Raw genomic sequence first — 21871 nt, forward strand, 5'->3', positions numbered from 1 at the left:
AGCTAAGAAGTTACAATTTCAGGTAACTTCATATAAACATACGTTTTCCTTAGAACATTGAAGCATATTAATTTTCTGTTAGTAATATCACTTTGCTTTTAAATGTTTTCCTCTTTCTTAAAAAATAGATGGGCACATTGTTGACCTGCACTGGAGTAGTGGGAGAAAAAACTTCTTAGACTGTCTAAGGCCTGTAAGGCCGGTTTCCATCACTTCCTTACAGGAAGTGCTTTCAAGAGTAATTTAATATTTCTGTGATTTAATAATCACTGTTATCTTCAAGGTCATAAAATATACAATAAAATTAATCTGAAACATCACAGAAATTAATTAGCTGGCCTTCCCAAGGGCTGTATTCCCTAAAAAGTAAAGCTTAAAGTGCAAGTACATTAATTGCTGATATTATCGTCACAGGAGGAAATAGCCTGGGAATAGAATCCAGGTGTTGCTGGGTGAGCGCTACAATAAGCCTTGCCCCTGACTGCAGCATCGTAAGCCCCTCTTAGTCATTTGGGTTTCAAAAGCCAAATTGAAACAGTAAGGCAAGCCCCTTCTAAGCCTGCAGGAGTCTCCTGGATTCAAGCAAAGAGGGAAGTCGTTGCCTTAATTCACTTCGTGGCTGTGGCTGAAGAAAAATAAAGGATATGTCTGCCTTCCCCAGATGCTCATGTGCTATACAGGCCCACGTCTGTCCCTGTCTAGACTCCAGTCATGTGTTCCAGATGGAGGCATGTCTGCCAAACATCCAGACACTGGAAAGATCTTGTTAATGTTTACTACTCAGAAATGCTGTGACCTTTGTTAAAATGAGCTAAATCTAGCGTCACATAGTTTTTTACAGACTTCTCCTTTCTTAGGAAAACCTAAGAAAGAAAGGGTTCAGAGATATCAAGGGCATTATATATTAATGCAAAAGTGCACTGCTAAACTATAGATTTATAGCCCATCATGGAGAAAACCCAAACCACATTCCCAATTAACATCCGGAAAGTACTAAAACCCTATGCTAAAAACAAAAACAAAAACAAAAAACAAGAGCACAGCCTGCCTGTTCTGACTCCACTCTTAACCTCACAAGTGTGTGCGGTGTCGTCTCATTTACCACATGGATTTAACCACAACCCATTGCTGCAGGAATTCCTATAGCCAGTAGCCTTTAAGTTACCTGCCCACTTGGGTGTGGCCTCTTATGCATCTGGCCTCTCTCTTCTGGCTGTGGGATTCAGATGCTGTTTGCCGTTCAAGCAGAGGACTGTAATCTGTGAGTCTACCCCTAAATAAATAACCCTCTATTATACTCAATTCTGAGCTAGTGTGGGATTTCTTTTAAGTGTCTGTATTCAACCCGTCTGCCATCTGTATCTGTTAATATCTCACTTTTCTTGAAATGATTGGATTTATACCCTTGTATTGCTCTCATGATTCCAGAAGGCTCCCTAGAAAAACCCAGAAGTAAAAAACTACTGCTTCCCTCAAGGGCCTCAGTAAATGAAAGCCTCCATCGCAAGGGCTTAAATGTTTGGGTAGGGAGTAATGATGAGCAGATGGGCATCTCTCATGTTACAATAGCATACCCTGGGAGATTCCCACTTACACTTCAAGAACTGATTCGCATGAATTTAATCAACACCGCAAATAGACCGTAACTCCTTGCTCTTTGTTTCCATGGTATTTCATTCATTATACTACAATAATTACTACTAATTTATAGTTAATTTGTTTAGACAGATTATTCAAGAGATTTGACTATTAAAATGTAAGAACTAGAAATTATTCACCTCTACATTACCATCATCTATATGTATCTATACAGTACATAATAGTTTTTATTTATATCCTAACTATATTAAGAATAGTGACATCTCAAACCATATAATTAAATGTTAAAGTTAAACTATCAAAGTATTTACAGGAGGCTATAGAATAAAATGCCACCCAGGGCCAGCATGTCTTTCAGATCTGGCAAGCTTTTGAGGCTAGTTTGTGTATTTACTAATTCTTCACTGTAACAATACCAGAGGTAATTACCTTGTAACAAGAAAAAATTTGCTTGGGCTCATGGGTTCAGAGTTCTGCCCCACTGTCAATTAATGCTATTGTTATTAGCTCATGTTGAGACAATATAGCATGACAGAACCATATGATAATGCAACACTGTTTACTTCATGGCTGAGGTCAAAAGAAGGAAAGAGAAAGGAAGGGAGAGAGGGAGGAAGAAGAGGGAGAGAGAGAAAGGGTTAAACTCCCACAGTCCCCTCAAAGACACAACTCCAATAATCTGAAAACTTCAAGCTGCTTCTTAATTTTATTTTTCTTTTGGTGTTTCAAGACAGGGTTTCTCTAATTAAAGTAGTATGATACCATGGCCAGCAAGCTCTTCATCTCAAGGATATCCTCAAATATACCTTTCCAAATAAGGACATGCTCACAGATTTTTGACAGTTAGCACATGGATATACCTTATGGAGACCACCCTTATACTTCACTATAACAATCAGGTGACTAATCCTTTTTCTAGCCCGCATTAGGGACTGCAGCGCTAATCAATTATACACATAATTGTTTCCATATTCTCTTGAAGAGTAGTGAAAGTTCTATCTTCAGACCCTGGTATTTGGATCCTAATGTTCCTAATGAAATACACAAGAGAAAGACTTGCCAGGTGGTGGTGGTACGTGCATTTAATCCTAGTGCTCCAGAGGCAGAGGCAGGAGGATCTTAGAATTCAAGGCCTGGTCTATAGAACGGGTGCCAGGACAGCCAGGGCTATATAATAGAAAGACTCTGTCAAAATTTTAATTTAAAAAATGAGGAGATCATCCTACATTACCTAAAGGAGTCTCTGTCCTGGCCAATTTTATGTCTACTTGATACAAGAGTCATGTGAAAGGAGGGAATTTTAGTTCAGAAAATTCCTCAAGATGCCAGTTCAGAGAAGTTTGCTCTGAGTGGACAGAGAAGCCACATCCCATGGCCCTCGGCAGTTGAGCACCATTATAATAAGCAAATATGGTAAGTAACGGAGGGAAACAGACAGAGAGAGGTTTATGCCCTGCTGTGGAATATTATTTTAAGATGTGTTGCATTTGTTTATGCCATGGAACATTTAATGATGCAAAGATGTGTTGCATTCTTTTATGTTGTATTTGTTTAACTCTGTGAAGCTGTGCTACTTTGCCTGTCTAAAACACCTGATGGTCTAATAAGGAGCTGAACAGCCAATAGCAAGGCAGGAGAAAGGATAGACAGGGATGGCAGGCAGAGAGAATAAATAGAAGGAGAAATCTGGGAGGAGGAGAGAGGAGCAAGAGAGATCTAGGAGTGAGAGGAAGAGAGGAGAGCATCAGGAGCCAATCATCCAGTCACACAGTAAGCCATGGAGTAAGAGTGAAAATAAGATATACAGAAGTAAGAAAGATAAAAACCCAGAGGCAAATGGTAGATGGGATAATTTAAGATAAAAAAAAAAAAGCTGGCTAGAAATAAGCCAAGCTAGGACTGGGCATTTATAAGAAAGAATAATACTCCATGTGTAATAATTGGGAACTTGTTTGCAGGCCCTCTAAGAGTGAAGGGTGTCATAGCTACATATTGGGGCAACATCTGTCAGGTCCAGTCTTGACGGGTTCATATGTTTCAGTGTGAATTAGAAATGTTAGTCTGAGTCACCTCCACATCTGACCAGACATCTGCTACCACATTCCCCAGAACCCAGCTTCTAATCTGCAGATGAATGATTATGGGAAATACTGATCTGATCAGATCTATGTCCTCCCACCCAAATGCACGTACTAGTCTTAAGAATATGTATAGAGGTCTTATTCTGGCTTACAAAGTCCTACAACATCTAGCCTTGTCTGCCTGTCTACTTCTGGTTACATGCTGAATTCAAACATCCTGCTAATCTCTTCCAGTTCCTTGACTGTGCACTCTGTCCAGCTACAGGGACAGGCTGTTTTTACTGGCTGTTACTTTTCCCACCCACCTCCTCCACCACCCTCCTTTACATCTCAGCTTGTTTGGGGTCTTTCTGCATTCTCCACTGTAGGAACCTTCCAGGTTTCTTTCCTATATTTTCTTGTCAAACTTTATTCACTTTTTCGACCATTTTTCTTTGTAGCAAGATATTTATTGGTGCATTTATTTCTTCATCACCCCCTCCAACTGGAAGTACCAGAGCAGCCAGTTATGACTGCTCCAACTATGTTCTCTGCCCTGGGAAGTACTAAAGGAGTTAGAAGAGCTGAAATGTATTCCACACTCCCCCTCCTGGGCCATGAGCCCCAGTTACCATCTCAGTCACACCTCTGTGATTTTACTTTGCTTTTAAAAAAAGGCATTCTTCTACCTAGTATTTGTGACCACAGTACTACATGTTCCCAGAAATACCACATTTCTCTAGTTTGCACAGACACTGCACAGGCTCCCAGGGTGTAGTAGATACTGCATGTAGTTTGCCCTACAATTCATCCATGTTTGGCCCCTAAGTTTGCCTAATAAGTAGTTGTTTGGATAAATAAGTGCATAATCTTTGTGTCCCAGTGACTGTAGAAAGGTATGCCACTTTTGTCATATCTATATAGTCAGCATTGTGTCCCTTGTCATTACTAAAAATATCACTGCTGGATTTATCTTTGTAAAATTACTTTATTGTTCTTTGAAATTATTTCTTTAAGGTTTATTCCCTAAAATGGAATAAGTAGGGTAAAAGATAGAAGCATTTCTGTAATTCTTCAAGTATGTGAGAAGATAATTTTCAAAAACCAGTGAACCCATATGCAATACAATTAACAATATATAGCTCTCCTCCCACAGCATTGCTGACCTTGCTTTATTTTCTTTCATTTGTTGTGAATTTTAATAAGTTGCTCTAATTTGCATTCTTCTAAATAGTACCTGGAGGAGAATAGGTAGCTAATAAATATTTGCTAAGTGAATTCCTTTGCTAGGAGCCAGTTCATGTTCATAAATGTGATCATTTACCTTCTACACTTCATTTGCTTTCTGCTTCTTTGATTATCACATATTACAAGTTATTCAGAAGTGGATGGTTTTGAGAGCATTAGTTTTTATTAAAGTATTTAAGAATTGACTTTTCTAGTCAAACTGCACATTCTGAGGAATTAGTTTTTTATTAATACTAAATCTATATCACTGTGAAAAGGTCCTATATTTTGAAAGCAATTTTGTTTTTCTCTTCATTCTGTTCATATCTTTCCTGGACAACTTTTAAAGAGTGGCATACCAGAGAAACATCTAGGTCTCCAGACATTTGTATTTTTAATAATTAATTGAAATATCTGTTATTCATTTTTCTAACTTTGTCTTCCTTTTATGAAAGGCAGATAGTAAGAATGTGTGTTAGCAAGGATAAGAATACTTTAAACTGCCAGGAGCTAGTGGTTCATGCCTTTAATCCCAACACTTGGGAAGCAGAGACTGGTGGATCTCTGTGAGTTTAAGGCTAGTCTGGTCTACAGAGCAAGTTCTAGAACAGGCTCCAAAGATACAGAGAAACCCTGTCTCAAAACAAACAAAAAACTAAAAACAAAAAAAGTATGTTGTTTAAAAAAAAAGAATACTTTATACTAGGGAACAAAACCCTGCATTTCCAATGTTTTCCTATCTCAAACATGAACAAAACCTGAATTTGAAAATATACTTACACTTTCAGCACACTTTCCATCCTGTGGTCTATGGCTGTAAAGAACCCTTTTTGCCACTCCATACTCCTGTGGACAATTATACAATTGGTATCATTTTTACACATTTGTTCAAATATTCTCAAGATCCCTTTGGAAATGACTCAATGTAAAGCTAAAGTCAGCTCTTTACTGCCATTTGGAATATATATACAAGGAGCATAGTTCTTTTTTGTGTTTGTGTGAGAATGTCTGTATACATGTAAGCCACATGCTTTCAGGATCAGAAAGGAGATCAGAAGGTATCAGATTCTCTGAAGCTGGAATTATAGGTAGTTGTAAACCACCTGAAATGTGTGTTGGGACCCAAACTCGGGTCATCTGGAAAAACAGAAAGTGCTCTTAAGCACTTAGTGGTCTCTTTAGCCCCAAGTCAGGCCTTGACACATGTTATCAAAACAGCCTCATTCTTTTCCTAATGTCCACCGACGTATATGTGTGATTAAGACCAATAAGAATGATATAATTAGCTCCACTGGAATTTTCATACAAGGAGGGACCCTTGACTTGAAATTAATTCATATCTTGGATTTTAACTGTAATGATGAAATCTATGTCTCTCTCTGTGATGACATACACATGACAGTGTATGTGCATGCACTTGTGTGTGTTCATACAGAACCCAGAACAGGACATTGGGTATTTTCCTCCATCACTTTCCACCAGACTGCCTTGAGCCAGGGTCTTTCGCTGAACCAGAAGCATGCATTTTCAGGTATGGTGGTCAGCCAGTGAGGTTTGAGAATCTGCTTATCTCTGTACCTCAGAGCTGAGGTTACCGTCACTCTCAGCCTTGCCTGGTCTTCAGTTTGTTTTTTAATGTGGGTGCCTGGGATTTGAACTCGGGTCCTCATATTTTCAGAGCAAACCATATTTTCGGACCAAATCACTCAATGGATCCTAGGCCATGGCAAGAACCTATCAAACCAACTTAATGTCATCAGTAAGCAAGAAAATATTGGTGCTTAATTTTGAAAAGAAAAGCACTTCTAAATATGTATAGTCTTCAACAAGGACAAGTCCTCTAATTGATTATCCAATACCCAATAATTAGTCCTGAAATTGTATACATATAAGTAACACTAAACAGTGTTTTTGAAAGGGTTTTTGTTTGTAGACCTGATTGTCTGTCTCAATATGTGTGTGTGTGTGTGTATATTACGTATACCACCAATTGTATACTATCTGTCATAACTTATGGAGGACAAAACCCCTACTAAACACAAACTAAAGGAATCATTGATCACCAAAAAAAAGCTTTATTTTTTAAAAAAATGAAATTGTCACTATGATTCCAAAGAAACAGGCTAATGTACTCTCATTTGATAAGTATTTTCTTACCAAAATATTCTTGTAAAGTATACCTTTGATACTTTGAGGGAGATTAATTTGCAGATTATAAATTGATAGTGCATACTGTTCTATTACACTGGACTCCTTTGGTCTTTGCCCAGATTCTTCACTCATCATTCACTTGGCTATGGTCAATTCAACTCTGAAACCCAAGACCTGACAGAAAAAAATTGAACCAGACAGTTGACAGTTGTGAAATCTAAATTCTCCAACTTTGTTAAAAATTCAAGTGCACAGTTCTTCAAAAACATTTTTTTATTTTAGGCTAACATGCACTTGCCAGTTAGCACATACTTGATGAATATCAAAGTGTCTGCAAAGAGCAAGATGCTCAGGAAGAGGTGACCCCAGCGCATCCTCTGATGTTTGCTCACCAGCAAAAGTTTTGTAAGAATTTATTCTTAGTCAAGTTTGAAAGTTGTCAGGGAACAAAGTGTTTCCTGAAAAGACTGACAAAGTCCCAGAAAAAGTCCACAGAGGTGATCGGAGTTCCTGTCCCCAAATATAGCCCAGCTGGAAATTTGCTTAATGAGAACAAATATTTGAAGTTTTAGTCCCTTTCTCAACACCGGATCTGATGCTTTCCTCACAGACGGCATCTAGAATTAGTTTTATTTTTATTGTAGGAAATAATTCTACATAAGAAAATACATTTCAGCTTAGAAATGTCTTTATTTTAGAAATATTTCTATTTCCTATAGTTATCAAAGCATTGATGCCTCTGAATTGTGTAAGACAGCAGACTAAACTTAGGCTCCATGCCAAGATTTATGGGTTAGTCTTGTCTGAAAGCATTTGTCTGAAACTGCTCCTTTACCTCTGCCAAATTCAACCACAGTGAGGCATAATTATCTTATGGGACTGTAAAGCATTATTTAGATTAATATACACAAACAACTTACAAACTCTGGCTCACAATAAAGACTGAATAATGTTAACTAGGGATTCTCCTATCAATAATCAATAATATTAATATTTGCTAGTCCGACTGTCTTCATATGCACTTACTCTTTTCCTAGCTAAAAATAACTTGAGGACCAATGCTAATCATTTTTGTAACATCAGCTCACCATATCAGCTTTGTGACCAACTCATTATGGTGCATGTCATGTCTACACAGATATTTTTTACATATTCTTAATTTATGCCTGTTTTTCCACTGTTCAATTTATACTGTGAGTTCTGAATCTTTTCCTGAAGGATTGAACACCAAAGAATAATTATTTATATATGATCTCAAACACACAAAACAAGCTACTTATCAAAGCTAAATAGAGAGCTGGATGTGCAGTTCCAAGGTACATTGCTTGCCTCGCATGCTCAAGGTCCAATTCAGTCCCCAGAACTGAGCTAATAAACAGGTAAACCATAAAAAAGTGAAATGCTTGAGGATTATTAGTTCTTAAAATATGCAAAATGGTGATCTCTTGGATAATTGCAGAACAACCTGAAGAGAGCCGGGTTTCTGGAATACACTGTACAGACTGACCCTGCTCCACCTAGCATGATACTCTTACTGAATTGTGTTTGAAAACAATATATAGCCAGCACCAAAAGCCTTCTCTATGCTCTCCCTTGTATCTACTCAGAGAATATGGCTCCTTCCACCACTTCATAGAGTTCCTCTTTGTTAAGTCTTCCAGCAGATATTTCTGACTATCTTCAAAGTATTTACTTTATAGTTTAAATGACTTAATGCCAAATTTAAACACCCACCCCCAGTGACAAAGTTTAACTTTTAAATAAATTTTACTTATTCTCCCATTGCTTTTCTTATGTTTCTACATTCAGCACCTACTCTTTTATAGTCTATTGTCCCCTGTGAGTGTTTCTAAATATAGTGATTCTACTACAGAGAGCTGTATAGTGCACTGCACCAATTCAGAGGACTCCAACAACATTGTACTTTGTAACTTCAGTACACAATTTTATAATTTCATGTGTGACCACACTGATGCAAAGTTGAAATCGGTAAATGATTAGGGACTTACCTGTATATTACAACTTTTTCTGAAAAAATACTTGTACACACTTACATATGCATAGTATACATGCCAAGGCTTCTTAAACTTCTTTCACTCATGACTCTTAGCCTGTGACTTTTTTTACATGACCAAGGATATGTAGGTATACTAAATAAGTATGAAAATCAAGTATTTACTGATAATCATAAAAATGCCTATTTACTAAGACAGGTTGTATTTTGTTTGTTTGCTTTGTTTTGATTTTACTCTTTTCTTTTTGCAAGAGCCTGCCACCCATCTCCCAAATAAATACACAGAGAGACTTATTTTTGCTTATAAATGTCTGACCTTAGCTTGACTTGTTTCTAGCCAGCTTTTCTTAACTTAAGTTATTCCACCTACCATTTGTCTCTGGGCTTTTATCTTTCTCTATTCTATATACCTTTCTTTACTTTTTACTCTGTGGCTTGCTGTGTATTTGGGTGACTGGCCCCTGACCTCCTCCTTTCCTCCACCTTTTGTTCCCCAGTTCTCTCTCCCCAGATTTCCCCTTCTATTTATTCTCTCTGCCTGTCATCCCCACCTATCCTTTCTCCTGCCTAGCTATTGACCATCCAGTTCTTTATTAGGCCATTGGGTGTTTTAGACAGGCAAAGTAACACAGAGTTAAACACAACATAAAAGAATGCAAGGCATCTTTGCATTATTAATCAACTGTTCCACAGCATAAACAAATGTAACACGTCTTCAGTTAATATTCCACAACAACCAGGTCTCACTATGTAACCCTGGTTGGCATGGGATTCTATTTGTTAACCTGGTTGGCCTCAAACTCATAGAGATCCATCTGCCACTGCCTTCTGCATGCTAAGATTACAGGTATGCACTACCATTCACAGCAAAGAATTATAAAAACAAAAACATTGCTTGGATGTAATTCAATGTCTTTCTAATTAGTATAGTATTTTGTCATCTTTTTTATTATCTCCAGTTGTACTTTTCTGTAAGAGTGCCTTTCAAAAAACAAAATATGGTAAACTACATTCAAATAATGTGGTGTGTTTCTATAGATATGACTTTTGTTTAAGAATTAAGTCTCCCTGGACCTTGGTTGCCTCATGCTTAATATAATGAAATATTACTTGTGTTAAAACAAGCAATTTTTGTTATGTTTACCATTTATTAAGGTAAAAGCAAATTTTCATATTTATGAGCTAAATATTCTTGTTTACTTCTACAACATTAAATCCTCATTGAATATTTGAAACCAATGACAGGGGGCATATACACTGTTTCCAAAGTTGATGGATATTGTAATTTCATATTCATTAATGCTGAGAGTATAAATCCACAACTTTATATAATACAAACTGAGAGGACCATGTTTATGGATATTCCAGAAATTCTTGAAAATTCTGCCTAATTCCATCTCAAAATTTACTTAAAAGCTGTTATGCAACGTCAATAGAAATTTATAAATTAAAGATTCCCATGCAACTCAAAGACAGTATTAATTTGATTCTTAGATACTGAGTAATGATGGTAGAAAAATATTTAGGTCTTTTTTCTATTTTTAAATTCTTATGTTTATATAGATGCATAATGCATAAAACTTTGTATGAATAGTAAAGCATGCTAATTCATAATACACAGTTGTCTTGACTCTGACAGAGATGTTTCTGGCAAGCACGTGTCAGTATTGTATGGCACAACCATTGAAGTCACATGATTGATCCATTGTGTGTTTGATTTTGAATTAATTGTTGTATGATCAGAAATCTTTCCTGTTGCCAAATTTTCACAGCCACTCAATTCAATCATGTGACCATATTCAGGTTCATAGCCCATAGTTTGAGATGCTAGTATATGTGATATATGCATATGTAAAGGTTTGTCTTAGTCTATTTTCTGTTATTTTAATGAAATACTCAAACCTAGATAACTTCCAAGAAAAAGAAAGCCTCTGCCTCTTAGTTCTCTGAAGTTCTTCCCAAGCAGTGATGTCTAAGTAGTGGCATCAGCTGAGACCTTTTTCTTGACTCTGGAGATGGCTGCTGTATTACATCATGTTTGAGGGAGCAAGTATGCTGACTCTTTTTAGAAAGCAACTTTCTTTTTATTTTTTTTGAGATAAGCTCTCAGTATATAGCCTTGCCTAACCTTGAACTTGCTGTGTAGACAAGGCTGCTCTGGAACTCAGTGTTCTGTCTACCTAATCTAGTGCTGAGATTAAAGGTTTGTGGCACCACACCCTGCTGGAGCTCCTTATTTTAATGAAGTCCCTGCCAACATGACCTAATTGTCACCCAAAGGATCCACTTCCAAATAGTATTAATGTATCAATTTAGGATTGATTTTATAATACATGAATGTCGGGAAACGCTTTCAAGCAACAGGTGTGTGTGTATCTGTCTGTCTACTGTGTCTGTGTATGTGTATGTGTACGGTGTGTCCCCTTTGGCAAATGACTTTTACACAATTCCTCTAAACACAGTCTCTGGAATATGTTCACAGAAATACCTGGGTTCCTGCATCCAGCTCTGAATGTCTAATTGCATATCACAAACTAGGGTTTAAGAATTCACAAAGAGGTCTTGCCCAGTTGAACCCTTTCATGTCTGAATACCACGAGAACACAAAAACCAGTCTTTTAAGGAAAATCAGTTTCCTGTAGCAGAGAAAGAGGCTTCTGTTTTCAGCAAAAGTGATTAGTAATGTGTTCATAAATGGATATATAAGGTGATGATTTGGTTCCTAATCCTGCAGCCTTTTCAGATGAATGAACAGAAAAAAAAAACCCTTAAGCTCTCTAAGGTCACAGGAACAAATGGGTCCAGGATTAGAAGATTCCTTCATTTCCTCGACTGTTGCTCAGTACAAGCTTCTTTTTAACCTGGACACATTTAACTGTAGCACTGGCTATTTGTCCTCTGGCACAGGGCCTTTGGGAAACTCTACTTGGAGCTGTGGATATTGAGGGAGGGGCCTTCTTACTAAGCAATTTAATGAGTAAAACTTTTCACCAGTGGAATTCTGGGGAAGCATTTTGTGGATAAAAGGGGAAAAAAGATGCTATTTTAAACATTGCTGAGAGAGTTTGGGCAAAATCCATCTGGCAGACAGACTATTATTTCTTCCGTTCAGAAACTCATCAGGCACTCCAAACATGCAACCTGTATGCAAGTTTAATTAAAGCTTGAAAATCTCAAAATAGCCTGACATTTAAATATGTTATTTCCGTTCACACATAGTTTGGCTTGCTCACTGGGGTTCTCTGGGGTTCAGATTAAACTTCCCAATGACATCTTCTCCTGTCTAACTACTTGATTACTTTGTATTAAAAACCACAGGAGTGTGACTGAAACTACCTTATCTGACCAATGTTCTCCCACTTAATAGAAAAATAGAAAGACAGATAGAAACTAGGGTAGATGAGTTATTAAAAAGATGATTTTCACAGATACTGTGATGGGTGATAGCTAGTTAGCTAGGTATAGATCACACATACACTCACGCGTAGAATGCTGCATGGATATTTACATAGATGGAGTAAAATTTGTTTCTTTTGTCCTTTCTGGAAAAGCAGTTATTGACTAAAGTAAACAAGCAGTCACACTGAAGGATTCTAAATACATGCATTCTGTCTTGGAGGAGTAATTTCATTCTTCAGTGGTTTAGAGAGCCTCAGCTTCCCTTCCCCAGCCCCCATCTTCAATGTGAGATGCAGGCAAAGTGCCCAACTTTGTTAGGCTCTCTTTCTAACCTTTTTATTTCTGCTCTGGTGTTTGTTTCTTGTTTTGTTTTTGTTTAGATTTATTTCGTTTTGTTTTGATGGTGAATTGTTATACAGTCCAGGCTGTTCTAGAATCCTTGATCCTCCTACATCAGTCTTCCAAATGTTTAGATTATAGGATGTACCACAGTAGCCAACCCAACTCGACTTCAGTTGAACATTTTTTCATGATTCATTTCTCTCTCCTTTCTCAACATAATTATTATTATTAGCAAGGTACAGTGGCATATACCTATAACCCTACTCAAGAGGTAGTGCAGGAGTATTTCAGTTTTGAAGTCAGGCACAGCTACCCAGTGTTGCCCAACCTCAAAATGAAAGCACAAACTTTATAAACAGTAATCATTCCTTAAAGTTTTCATGTATATTTTAAGCTAAGTCTAGGTCTGCCTTCAGGTAATACTTCATGTGTAGAGTGCCCCTTATCACAGTTCCTCCCTCCTCACCCCAGGACACTATCATTCATCTGCCCATTCATCTGTTATTACCGACACACACACACACACACACACACACACACACACACACACAGAGAGAGAGAGAGAGAGAGAGAGAGAGAGAGATACATGCACACATGCACACACTGCTGTTGCCACTTAATCACTTAATCATCTCCTAGATAATAACAAGAGAAATATATTTTATTTCCCTTCATTTACTCCTCTCCTTTGCTATGTAGACCTGAGTTTCTAGGCTTTTTTTTCTCTTGACAATTCTTTGAACATATTCTTCAGGGCAGGTCTCCTAGGAATGGATTCCCTCAATTTTTGTTCATTTGAGTAAGCTTTGTTTCTCCTTCATTTCTGAAGAATGCTTTCACTAAATAGAGAGTTACAGGTCATAGGCTTTTTTTTCCACATTGAATATTTCACTCCACTGTCTAGAGATGAAACTGATTTACAGAAAGAAATCTGCTGTGGTCCAGGTCTATGTGTAGCTTAAGTATTTCCCCCTTTAACATTCTTTCAAGATTATTCTTTGTGTTTGTCTTTGGTTTCCTGTAGTTTGAATATGATATGCTTTAAGGGTAGTTGAGGGTTTTTTATTTATTTGTTATAGTTATCCTTCCTTTTCCTTTTTTTAGTGCTTAAGAATTTCATACATGTACATTGTTTTGATCAAGTCAACCCTGATTCTGTCCCTTTTCCTAAACCCCTTTCCATTTCTCCCTCTCAACTTCATGGCCTCTATTTTAAGTCAACTGAATCCACTTAATGGGCATGGGTATGGAACCACCTGCTGGAGACTGATTAGCTTCCTAAAGACTCTCCCTCCACCACTAGCCGTCAGTTGTCTGTAGGTCTTCAATTGGGAGTGGAACTTCATGAGCCTCTTCACCATTCATGCTAGCATTTTTTGCTGACTTATTCATACAATCATGGCCACTGTGAGTTCATGTGTGCAGTGGTTCTGTCATGTATGCAAATACTGTTTCACTAAAAATGTCCACTACATCCATCTCTTAGAATCCTCTGTCCCCTCTTGATCCCATAATGATCCCTAAATTTTGGGGTAAGTTATATACATTTACAGCTGTGCACTCTATAGTATCTTATTCTCTGCACATTGGCCTGTTGTGAGTCTCTGTATTAATAGTCACCTACTATAGAAGTAAACATCCCCAATGCCAGCATAGAGATGCACTAATTATTTATCTACTCTGGTGTTATCCAATCTCTCTACTTCTATGGTTTGGTATTTGGCATTAATTTTTGAAAACTGTTGACTATTATGCTTGGAATGTGCTTACTGTTTTTCTTCTGTGTCCTTCTGGTATTCTGGTTATGTGTATGTCCCATATTTCAAAATGATCCCTAGTTCTTTGTGTTCCTAGTTCATTTCTACTTGCTCCTCTATGTATCAGTATGGAGAGCGTTTATTATCTTCAGGTTCATTGATTCTTTCTCAGGCCAACTTGTTTCCAAGTCCATCAGAAACATTTTTCATATCAGTTATAGCATTTTTGATTTCTTGTATTTCTTTTAGATTCTTGGAATTTTCACCTGTTTTTGTTACTTATTCCTCAATGATTCTCTTTTCATTATATTCCTTACCATAATAATCAGAGTTTTAAAAATTCTGTCTATGAATTGTAAAACATGTGCCATCTCCTTTTTTTAACATATGTTTTGTTATGTATTTTGTAATTGTCTCTGTTGAAAGCTAGGAATGAGGTAATAGGAACTGAGGTAAATGAACATTTAGCATCAAATTTTATGCTACTCTGACTAGGAGCTGTGATAAATGTTTATCAGAGCTGTGGGTGACAAGAACTTCACATTCTTTCTTGTGCTCTCTCTTTTTCACCATTAATGACCACACTTCAGAGGAGTTATCTGTTTCCATTGCAAGTTATCACTACTACATAGGAGTCCTATGTAGTACATAAGGTATAGAGGAAAGGAAATAATCTAAAAGCATGGGATTAATTCTCCATCTCACAGGACTTGTTTTGCTTTCCATCCCTTAGATGAAACAAAAAGACTAGAAGGGGTGCACTAAAGAAAATATAGCTTCCTCAGCAGGGATAAAGCTCTGACAAAGTGTTTTCCCACAAATAGGAGATCAGATGAATACAGAGCATGAATGTTTGTAATTCACTGGTATTTATTTTAAATTTATTTTAAAAGTACAGTTCTCAGTAAGAAAAGTATGTGATACAGTTGTCTTAGTTAGGGTTTCTATTGCTGTGAAGAGACACCATGACCACAGTAACTCTTATAAAGTAAAACATTTAATTGGGTTGGGTGGCTCACTTATACTTTCAGAGGTTCAGTCCATTATCATCATGGCAGGAAGCATGGCGGCATGTAGGCATACTTGGTGCTATAGTAGTAGCTGGGTTCTATATCTTGCAAACAACAGGAAGTCGACTGAGCACAGGAAACCTCAAACCTGATCCCATAGTGACACACTTCTTAAAACAAGGCCATACCCACTCCAATCAAGTCACACCTCCTAATAGTGCCAGTCACTCTGAGATTATGGGGCCAGTCACATTCAAACTACCACAATAGCCATCTTTCACAATTCTCTTGGGAAGAGAGCTTTTCAGATATCTGAGATGAATAACTATGTCTTTTCTAAGGTAAGTGGTGTCTTAAGTGTTCAGAGAGCTTAAAATAAAATGCTTTCTTCATTTTGCTTCTTGTTACTGTGGTATATACCTTGACAATAGCACTTAAGAAAGAAAGGGTGTATTTGGTTCACAACTCTACATACCAGTCCACCATTGCAGGGAAGTTAAGGCAGTAGAAACTGAAAGCAACCAGTCACATTAAATCCATAATAAAGAACAGAGGGCAATGAACACATGCATGCATGCTAATGTTCAACTCTGTTTCTCTACTCTTTATACAGTCCAGGATCCTCTGCTTAGAGAATGATGCCACCCATTGGCAAGTCTTCTGACCTCTATTAACATAAGCAAGATAAACCCTGACTAGACAATGTCTCATTTAGATTCCCTTTTTCAGGTGATTCTAGAATGTGTCAAGTTGACAATAAAAATGACCCATGGACTAAAGGCAGTAAGTACACAGTATTTGCCGAAGATTCTGTATTTCCCATTGGGAAGAACTTACTATGTTGAAGGAAAGTCAACATCTTACAAATTTACCTTGTGATACCACATTTAAAATGTATAATTGAATAATTAAATTTGCAATTTTTGTTTGAGAGTTAAAAGGAAAATCAATGGAGGGTGAGCGAACTGGTTACCAAAGACCTGCTTTTCTATCCCACAGCCTCCTGGCAAAACGGGGAGGTAACCGTCGAACTGCAGATGTGGTGGCCCACGGGTTTGCCAATCTTTTAATTCTGGACAAAAAGACTCTTCAAGAAATTCTACAGCATTATCCATCTTCTAAAAAACTCCTTCTGAAGAAAGCCAGGTATGACCTATAAAGCCCCAGTAGAAGCAGGTGTGGTGGTGCACATTTAGAATCCCAGAACTTGGAAGGTTGAGACAGGAGGACTGAAACAAGTTCCAAGCCAGATTGAACTACAGCGTGAGATACTATATAGAGGGAGTGGAGAAAATTGTTTTTAGCCCATAAAATCTAAGATGAGGATAATTGTGTTACATGAAGTAAATTACAACATTCTTCATGAGATAGTCCTCAAACTGAAAGTAAGTACCCACTGAAAATTCATGGGTGGTAGAAATTACCATTTTTCAGAGAGAATTCTTGAAAGCTGTCACAGAGCTACTCAAAAAATGTTCTTCTCTTGTCTCCAGAGTTCTTTTAAGAGAGAATGGGAAGAGCACACGGGCAACCCCTCCAAGGACAGGACCTGCCTTTCTTTTCCCACCAAAAGAAGAGACACCCAAAATATTTAAAGCTCTCTTGGGAAGCAGAGGAAAAGCAGATCTTGTTAGACTCCTCAAAGGCAAGAGAGCACAAACCACTCAGGTAACAAGACTGATGGTAGCACAGAGAATGGGAGGCTTAGGAGCAGAAGAGAGGAAATGCTGTGTGGTGTACATCCAGGCAGGATCTAGTTCAGACATTGGGGCAATTTGCGCTAATCTAATGCTAGCAATTGTGCTTTATATTGGCATTTATTATTTAAACTTCACCTCCATTTATCATTACATGAAATCATAACTAGTTCACTTTAAGTTAGTATACATATCCAAAATACACTCAAATTTAATTGTTCATGTGTTCTATATGTGTGAATCTTCTTACTATAATTTATTGGTAGCTCCCAAATCAACACACATTTTTGGGTCATTTATTACCAGTAAAATACTAAAAGAAAAAAAGAGGAAATTTGATGCACTATCAACTAGGTTTACCTCGTTCACTTCTGTTTCTTAATTGAATCTTATGCAAATAAGTGGACCAATGCAATCTATTTGTTACCATGGATTTTTTTGTTTTATTTTGTAGTTTTGAGTTTTTAATTTAATTTTTTGGTGATTTTGTTGTACTAACAATAGTACTTGGAAACTGCCCAAACTTCCTAAATATAAAATTTTATGATATCACTGAGACAGGAAATATAGTATTTCAATCTTTACTCCAGTTACAAGTTACAGTGAAATTATCTATGAGTTTAGTGTGGGAATGCATAATTCATGGGTTAGTTTGATATATTAAATAATGTATTTATAAAGAAAAACATACAATCAATAAAGTTATTTATTAATCAGTTGACAAAAAACATAGGAAACTGACCCTGTATTTCTCCTGGGAGCAATGGTTATATTTGTAACTTCAGTGTTCAGGGTAACTTGATAAAACAAACACCAGTAGTAAAAGCATGGCCACAAGAATTAACAGGAATCACAGCATTTTTGCTATTTTCATGCTGTTATGACAAAATATCTGACAAGGAGCAACTTAAGGGAGGAAGAGGTGATACGGTTTATTGTTCAAGGGGTTACAGTCCAGAGCAGTAGAGAAAGCATGGTGGCAGGAGAGGAGACCGGAGGGTTCCATTATACAGGAAGCAAAGAGTAAGCAGAGAGTGGAGCCATGCTACAGAATCCCAAGGCCCACCTCCAAAGACTCGGTTTTTTTCCAAGACTCAGCTCTGCCTCCTAAAAGTTTCTACAATCCCAAACGTTACTACTTGATGATAAAGTATTTAATCACATGACTCTATGGGGGACATTTCACAATACATAATAACAAATACATACACATAGAAACGTAACTGTATAAATCATGTCAATAGCATGCCAGTTAACAACATCTTCACAAAAATCTAACAAATATTCAGTTAACATATAACAAAATATTAAAAATGTAAATAGTCCTACATATTTCATCAAGTCATCTGTGTCATTAACAGACCCAGTCAACAAATTTGGATTAGGTCACAATGAACTATGGTGCAAGCTGTTAATAAACATGCAGATTTACACTGAGCTATCTGGTAATTCCTAGGAATGTAAAGACCATGAAATCATGCTGCCTTTTTCTCCTTTTGTTGTTTCTGTTTTCTTTGATGCTCATAATATCTGTGTAAACAGATATTTAGAAATAGAACAGGTATTTTAACTTTTTGTAGTTTTTATACTCTCTCCTACACTTAGAAATGGTTAGCCATGAACCTTCCAGAAAATGAGGAAAACAAATATTATAATAGCATCACATTTTAAGATTCTAAAACTTGGATCTCTGAATTATACACTTAACAGTGTGGGGAAAAAAAGCCAAATGCCTCACTTACAGTAACACAATAATTTGCAAAGAAATGCATGCACTAAAAATGTGAGATTTCTACAGATAATACTAATAAATAGAACTAGTTAAAAGCCCATAGCTTGGGGCCAGAGAGAAAGTACTTGCAGCCAAGTCTACCAACCTGAGTTCAATCCAGTACCCACATAGTGGAAGAAAGAATCAATACCCTTGGGCAGGTATGAGGGAGTGACTGCCGAGGGAGCAGGCCCAAGCTAGAGAACTCCTCGAGACCAGGTCGAGGCAGGGACCTCCATAGGAGGAGGCCTCAGCAAGGGACATCTACAAGAAAAGGCCCAAGCAAGTGACCTCCTGAGAGCAGAGCCCAGACAACAACCTCCACAGGAGCAGGTATGAGGGAGCAACCTCAGAGGGATCAAGCTTGAGCCACTGCCCTAATAAGTCAAGAGGAAATCTCAATACTGAAGATCTATGAACCAAATACCAGAGCACACTCATATGTAAAAGAAACACTACTAAAGCTTAAATCATATATTAAACCCCATACACTAATAGTGGGAGCCTTCAACACCCCACTCTCACCACTGGATGGGTCTGTCGGACAGAGTCTTAACAGAGAAATAAGGGAACTAATGGATGTTATAACTCAAATGGGCTTAAAAGACATCTGTAGAACATTCCATCTAAACATAGAAGACTATATCTTCTCAAAACCTCATGGAACCTTCTAAAAAATTGACCATATACTAGGTATCAAAGGAAACCTCAACAGATACAAAAAATGGAATAACTCCATGCATCCTATTGAATGACCATGGCTTATTAGAATATATATATATATATATATATATATATATATATATATATATATGCTTTGAAACAAGATGGACTTGGGGGAAAATGTGACTCAATGGACCACATTACAGCCTTTAAAAAATTAAAAAAAAGAATCAGTACCCTCAAGTTGTCCTCAATTTCCACATGGAAATTCCACATGTAGCATATGAACTACCACGCACACACACACACACACACACACACACACACACACAAATGTAAATTAAGAAAAATAGCTCAAATACTTATGAGACTAAGAAGATTAAACAAGAAAAGAGATGTGAGGTTTTTTTCTGAAGTTCTGCCATGATTGGGAAGGAAGCCAGGCTTTCTATTTCATATTGTATATTTTTATTAAAAATAAACATTTAAAATATCATCTCCATGAAATAAACATAATACACAAACAATCAATCATGGAAACAGTAAGAAATGACAGTGTGCAGCAGACTGGCATGATTCCTATATTCACTGCATCGCAGTGGCGTTTGGTGGTGACGCTAACATATCAATTATGGTTTCAACACTAGTTTTTTATCATGGCTTCTTCTAGAAAACAGGTGAAAATTCAAAAGGAAGAGAGCAGAAAGGAAAAGAATATGAAGATGAAGGAACAGAGCCAGCAGAAAAAGCACTGGACAGGGCCAACTGCAGAGTAAGTTCTACTACAGCAGAGGAAAGGCCCCAGTTGATTAAAAAGGGCGTTGTCCCCAGGGGACCTGCCTACCAATCACTCTTCATTCGTGTGGCTCCTGCTACTGAGACTGGGGAAGAGGTTCTGACTATTGAAGTCAAAGACAAGGCTAAGCAATAAGCGTTTGATTATCTTCAGATGTAATCTAATCCATTCCCAAAGAGATGGTAGTAAGGATTGTAGCTTAACTTAATGAGGGAAACTAACCTCACTGGGACCCTTGGAAACTTCCAGGACTTATCTGAGAATGGTTTTATTCACCGACCAGCCCTAGTTTCTACCGTCATGAGCTTTGAGTAATTTCTATTTCTTTTAAATGTCTGTAGTAGATATTTTTTTTTTCTCTTCTTCCTGATATGTTTTCTTGTCCCACTTTGCTTTGATAAACTTGATCTTAATGTTAGTGTGATTTACTGTCATTTCTGCCTACACTTTTATGCTAGGCAAGTTTTGGCACAGCACTGTTAATATTGGCCAAATATCCAACATAGACTCTTACCTCTTAAGTACGGTGGGAGGCATGAATTTTTTAAGTAAAATGGGTCATAAGTAAAGTGGTTCCTACTTCAACAAGGACTGTGAGTCACTAAGTCCAGCAGCTGACATTGAAATGATCCGGTCTTAGAATTTCTGCTACTTAGAGCCTCATCCCGGTGAACCCCTTTAGAGCCTAACTCACCTGACCAGCGGTGCCCTTCTCAATCCGCCCACTTCAAGAAAGACAACTTGAGCCAGAAAGAATTACAAATTAACAAAACAGTGGGGTTCTCCCCTATCTCTCCAGAATAAGACCTCTTGCAGATGATAGGACAAAAATATAAGTTCCCCCTTGCTGTAAAAAGAAATCTCACCCCCTCATAGAGGCACAACCCTTTTTCTAAGAACTTGCCCGCTGCTGCTCTTACGGTGCACTGTAGAAAAATCTTACTTGGACTTTATGTTCTTCTACTCACCCATGTCAGCAGCCTTGCTCATCCTGCTTCATATGGCAAAACCCGTTGGCAGCATCACACTGTGGCAAAATTAGATTGCAGCAACATGCTGGAAAAATTGGGTCCCTTTCCAAATGAATTTCAGTGTTTGTATGCTAACTTAAAGGGCAGCACTCGTAAGTCCTCTGGCCCAACTGGTGGGGAATGGAGTCAAACCGCCTCCATTTTGATACAAAGCTACTGTAACACTTTCCAGACTCTTCCTTAAGCACTAGTTTCATTCAGAAGGTACTGGATTGGAATTTCTGGTTGTTTTAAACTTAGCACTAAGTGTAAGATTAGGAGGGCATACAGTGCACATTAGATTAACAGTTCCTTACAATTTTCAGGATCTACATGTACAACTATTTACAAAACCTTCAGATTAATTAAGTGCAC

The 21871-nt window shown here is 37.5% G+C and overlaps 1 protein-coding gene across 1 annotated transcript in view; it reads left to right on the plus strand.

The window, feature by feature from the left end:
* The window catches only part of Cngb3 (cyclic nucleotide gated channel subunit beta 3), a 139011-nt gene extending 118390 nt beyond the window's left edge, over nucleotides 1-20621 (plus strand). The window contains exons 16-18 of the mRNA XM_038348355.1: nucleotides 16559-16705; nucleotides 17053-17227; nucleotides 20361-20621. Of these exons, the coding sequence (XP_038204283.1) occupies nucleotides 16559-16705; nucleotides 17053-17227; nucleotides 20361-20621 (583 nt within the window). The remainder of the gene's footprint in view (nucleotides 1-16558; nucleotides 16706-17052; nucleotides 17228-20360) is intronic.
* Nucleotides 20622-21871: the final 1250 nt, after the last annotated feature.

The sequence above is a fragment of the Arvicola amphibius genome, chromosome 11 (assembly GCF_903992535.2).
Source record: "Arvicola amphibius chromosome 11, mArvAmp1.2, whole genome shotgun sequence".
NCBI classification, from domain to species: Eukaryota; Metazoa; Chordata; class Mammalia; order Rodentia; family Cricetidae; genus Arvicola; species Arvicola amphibius.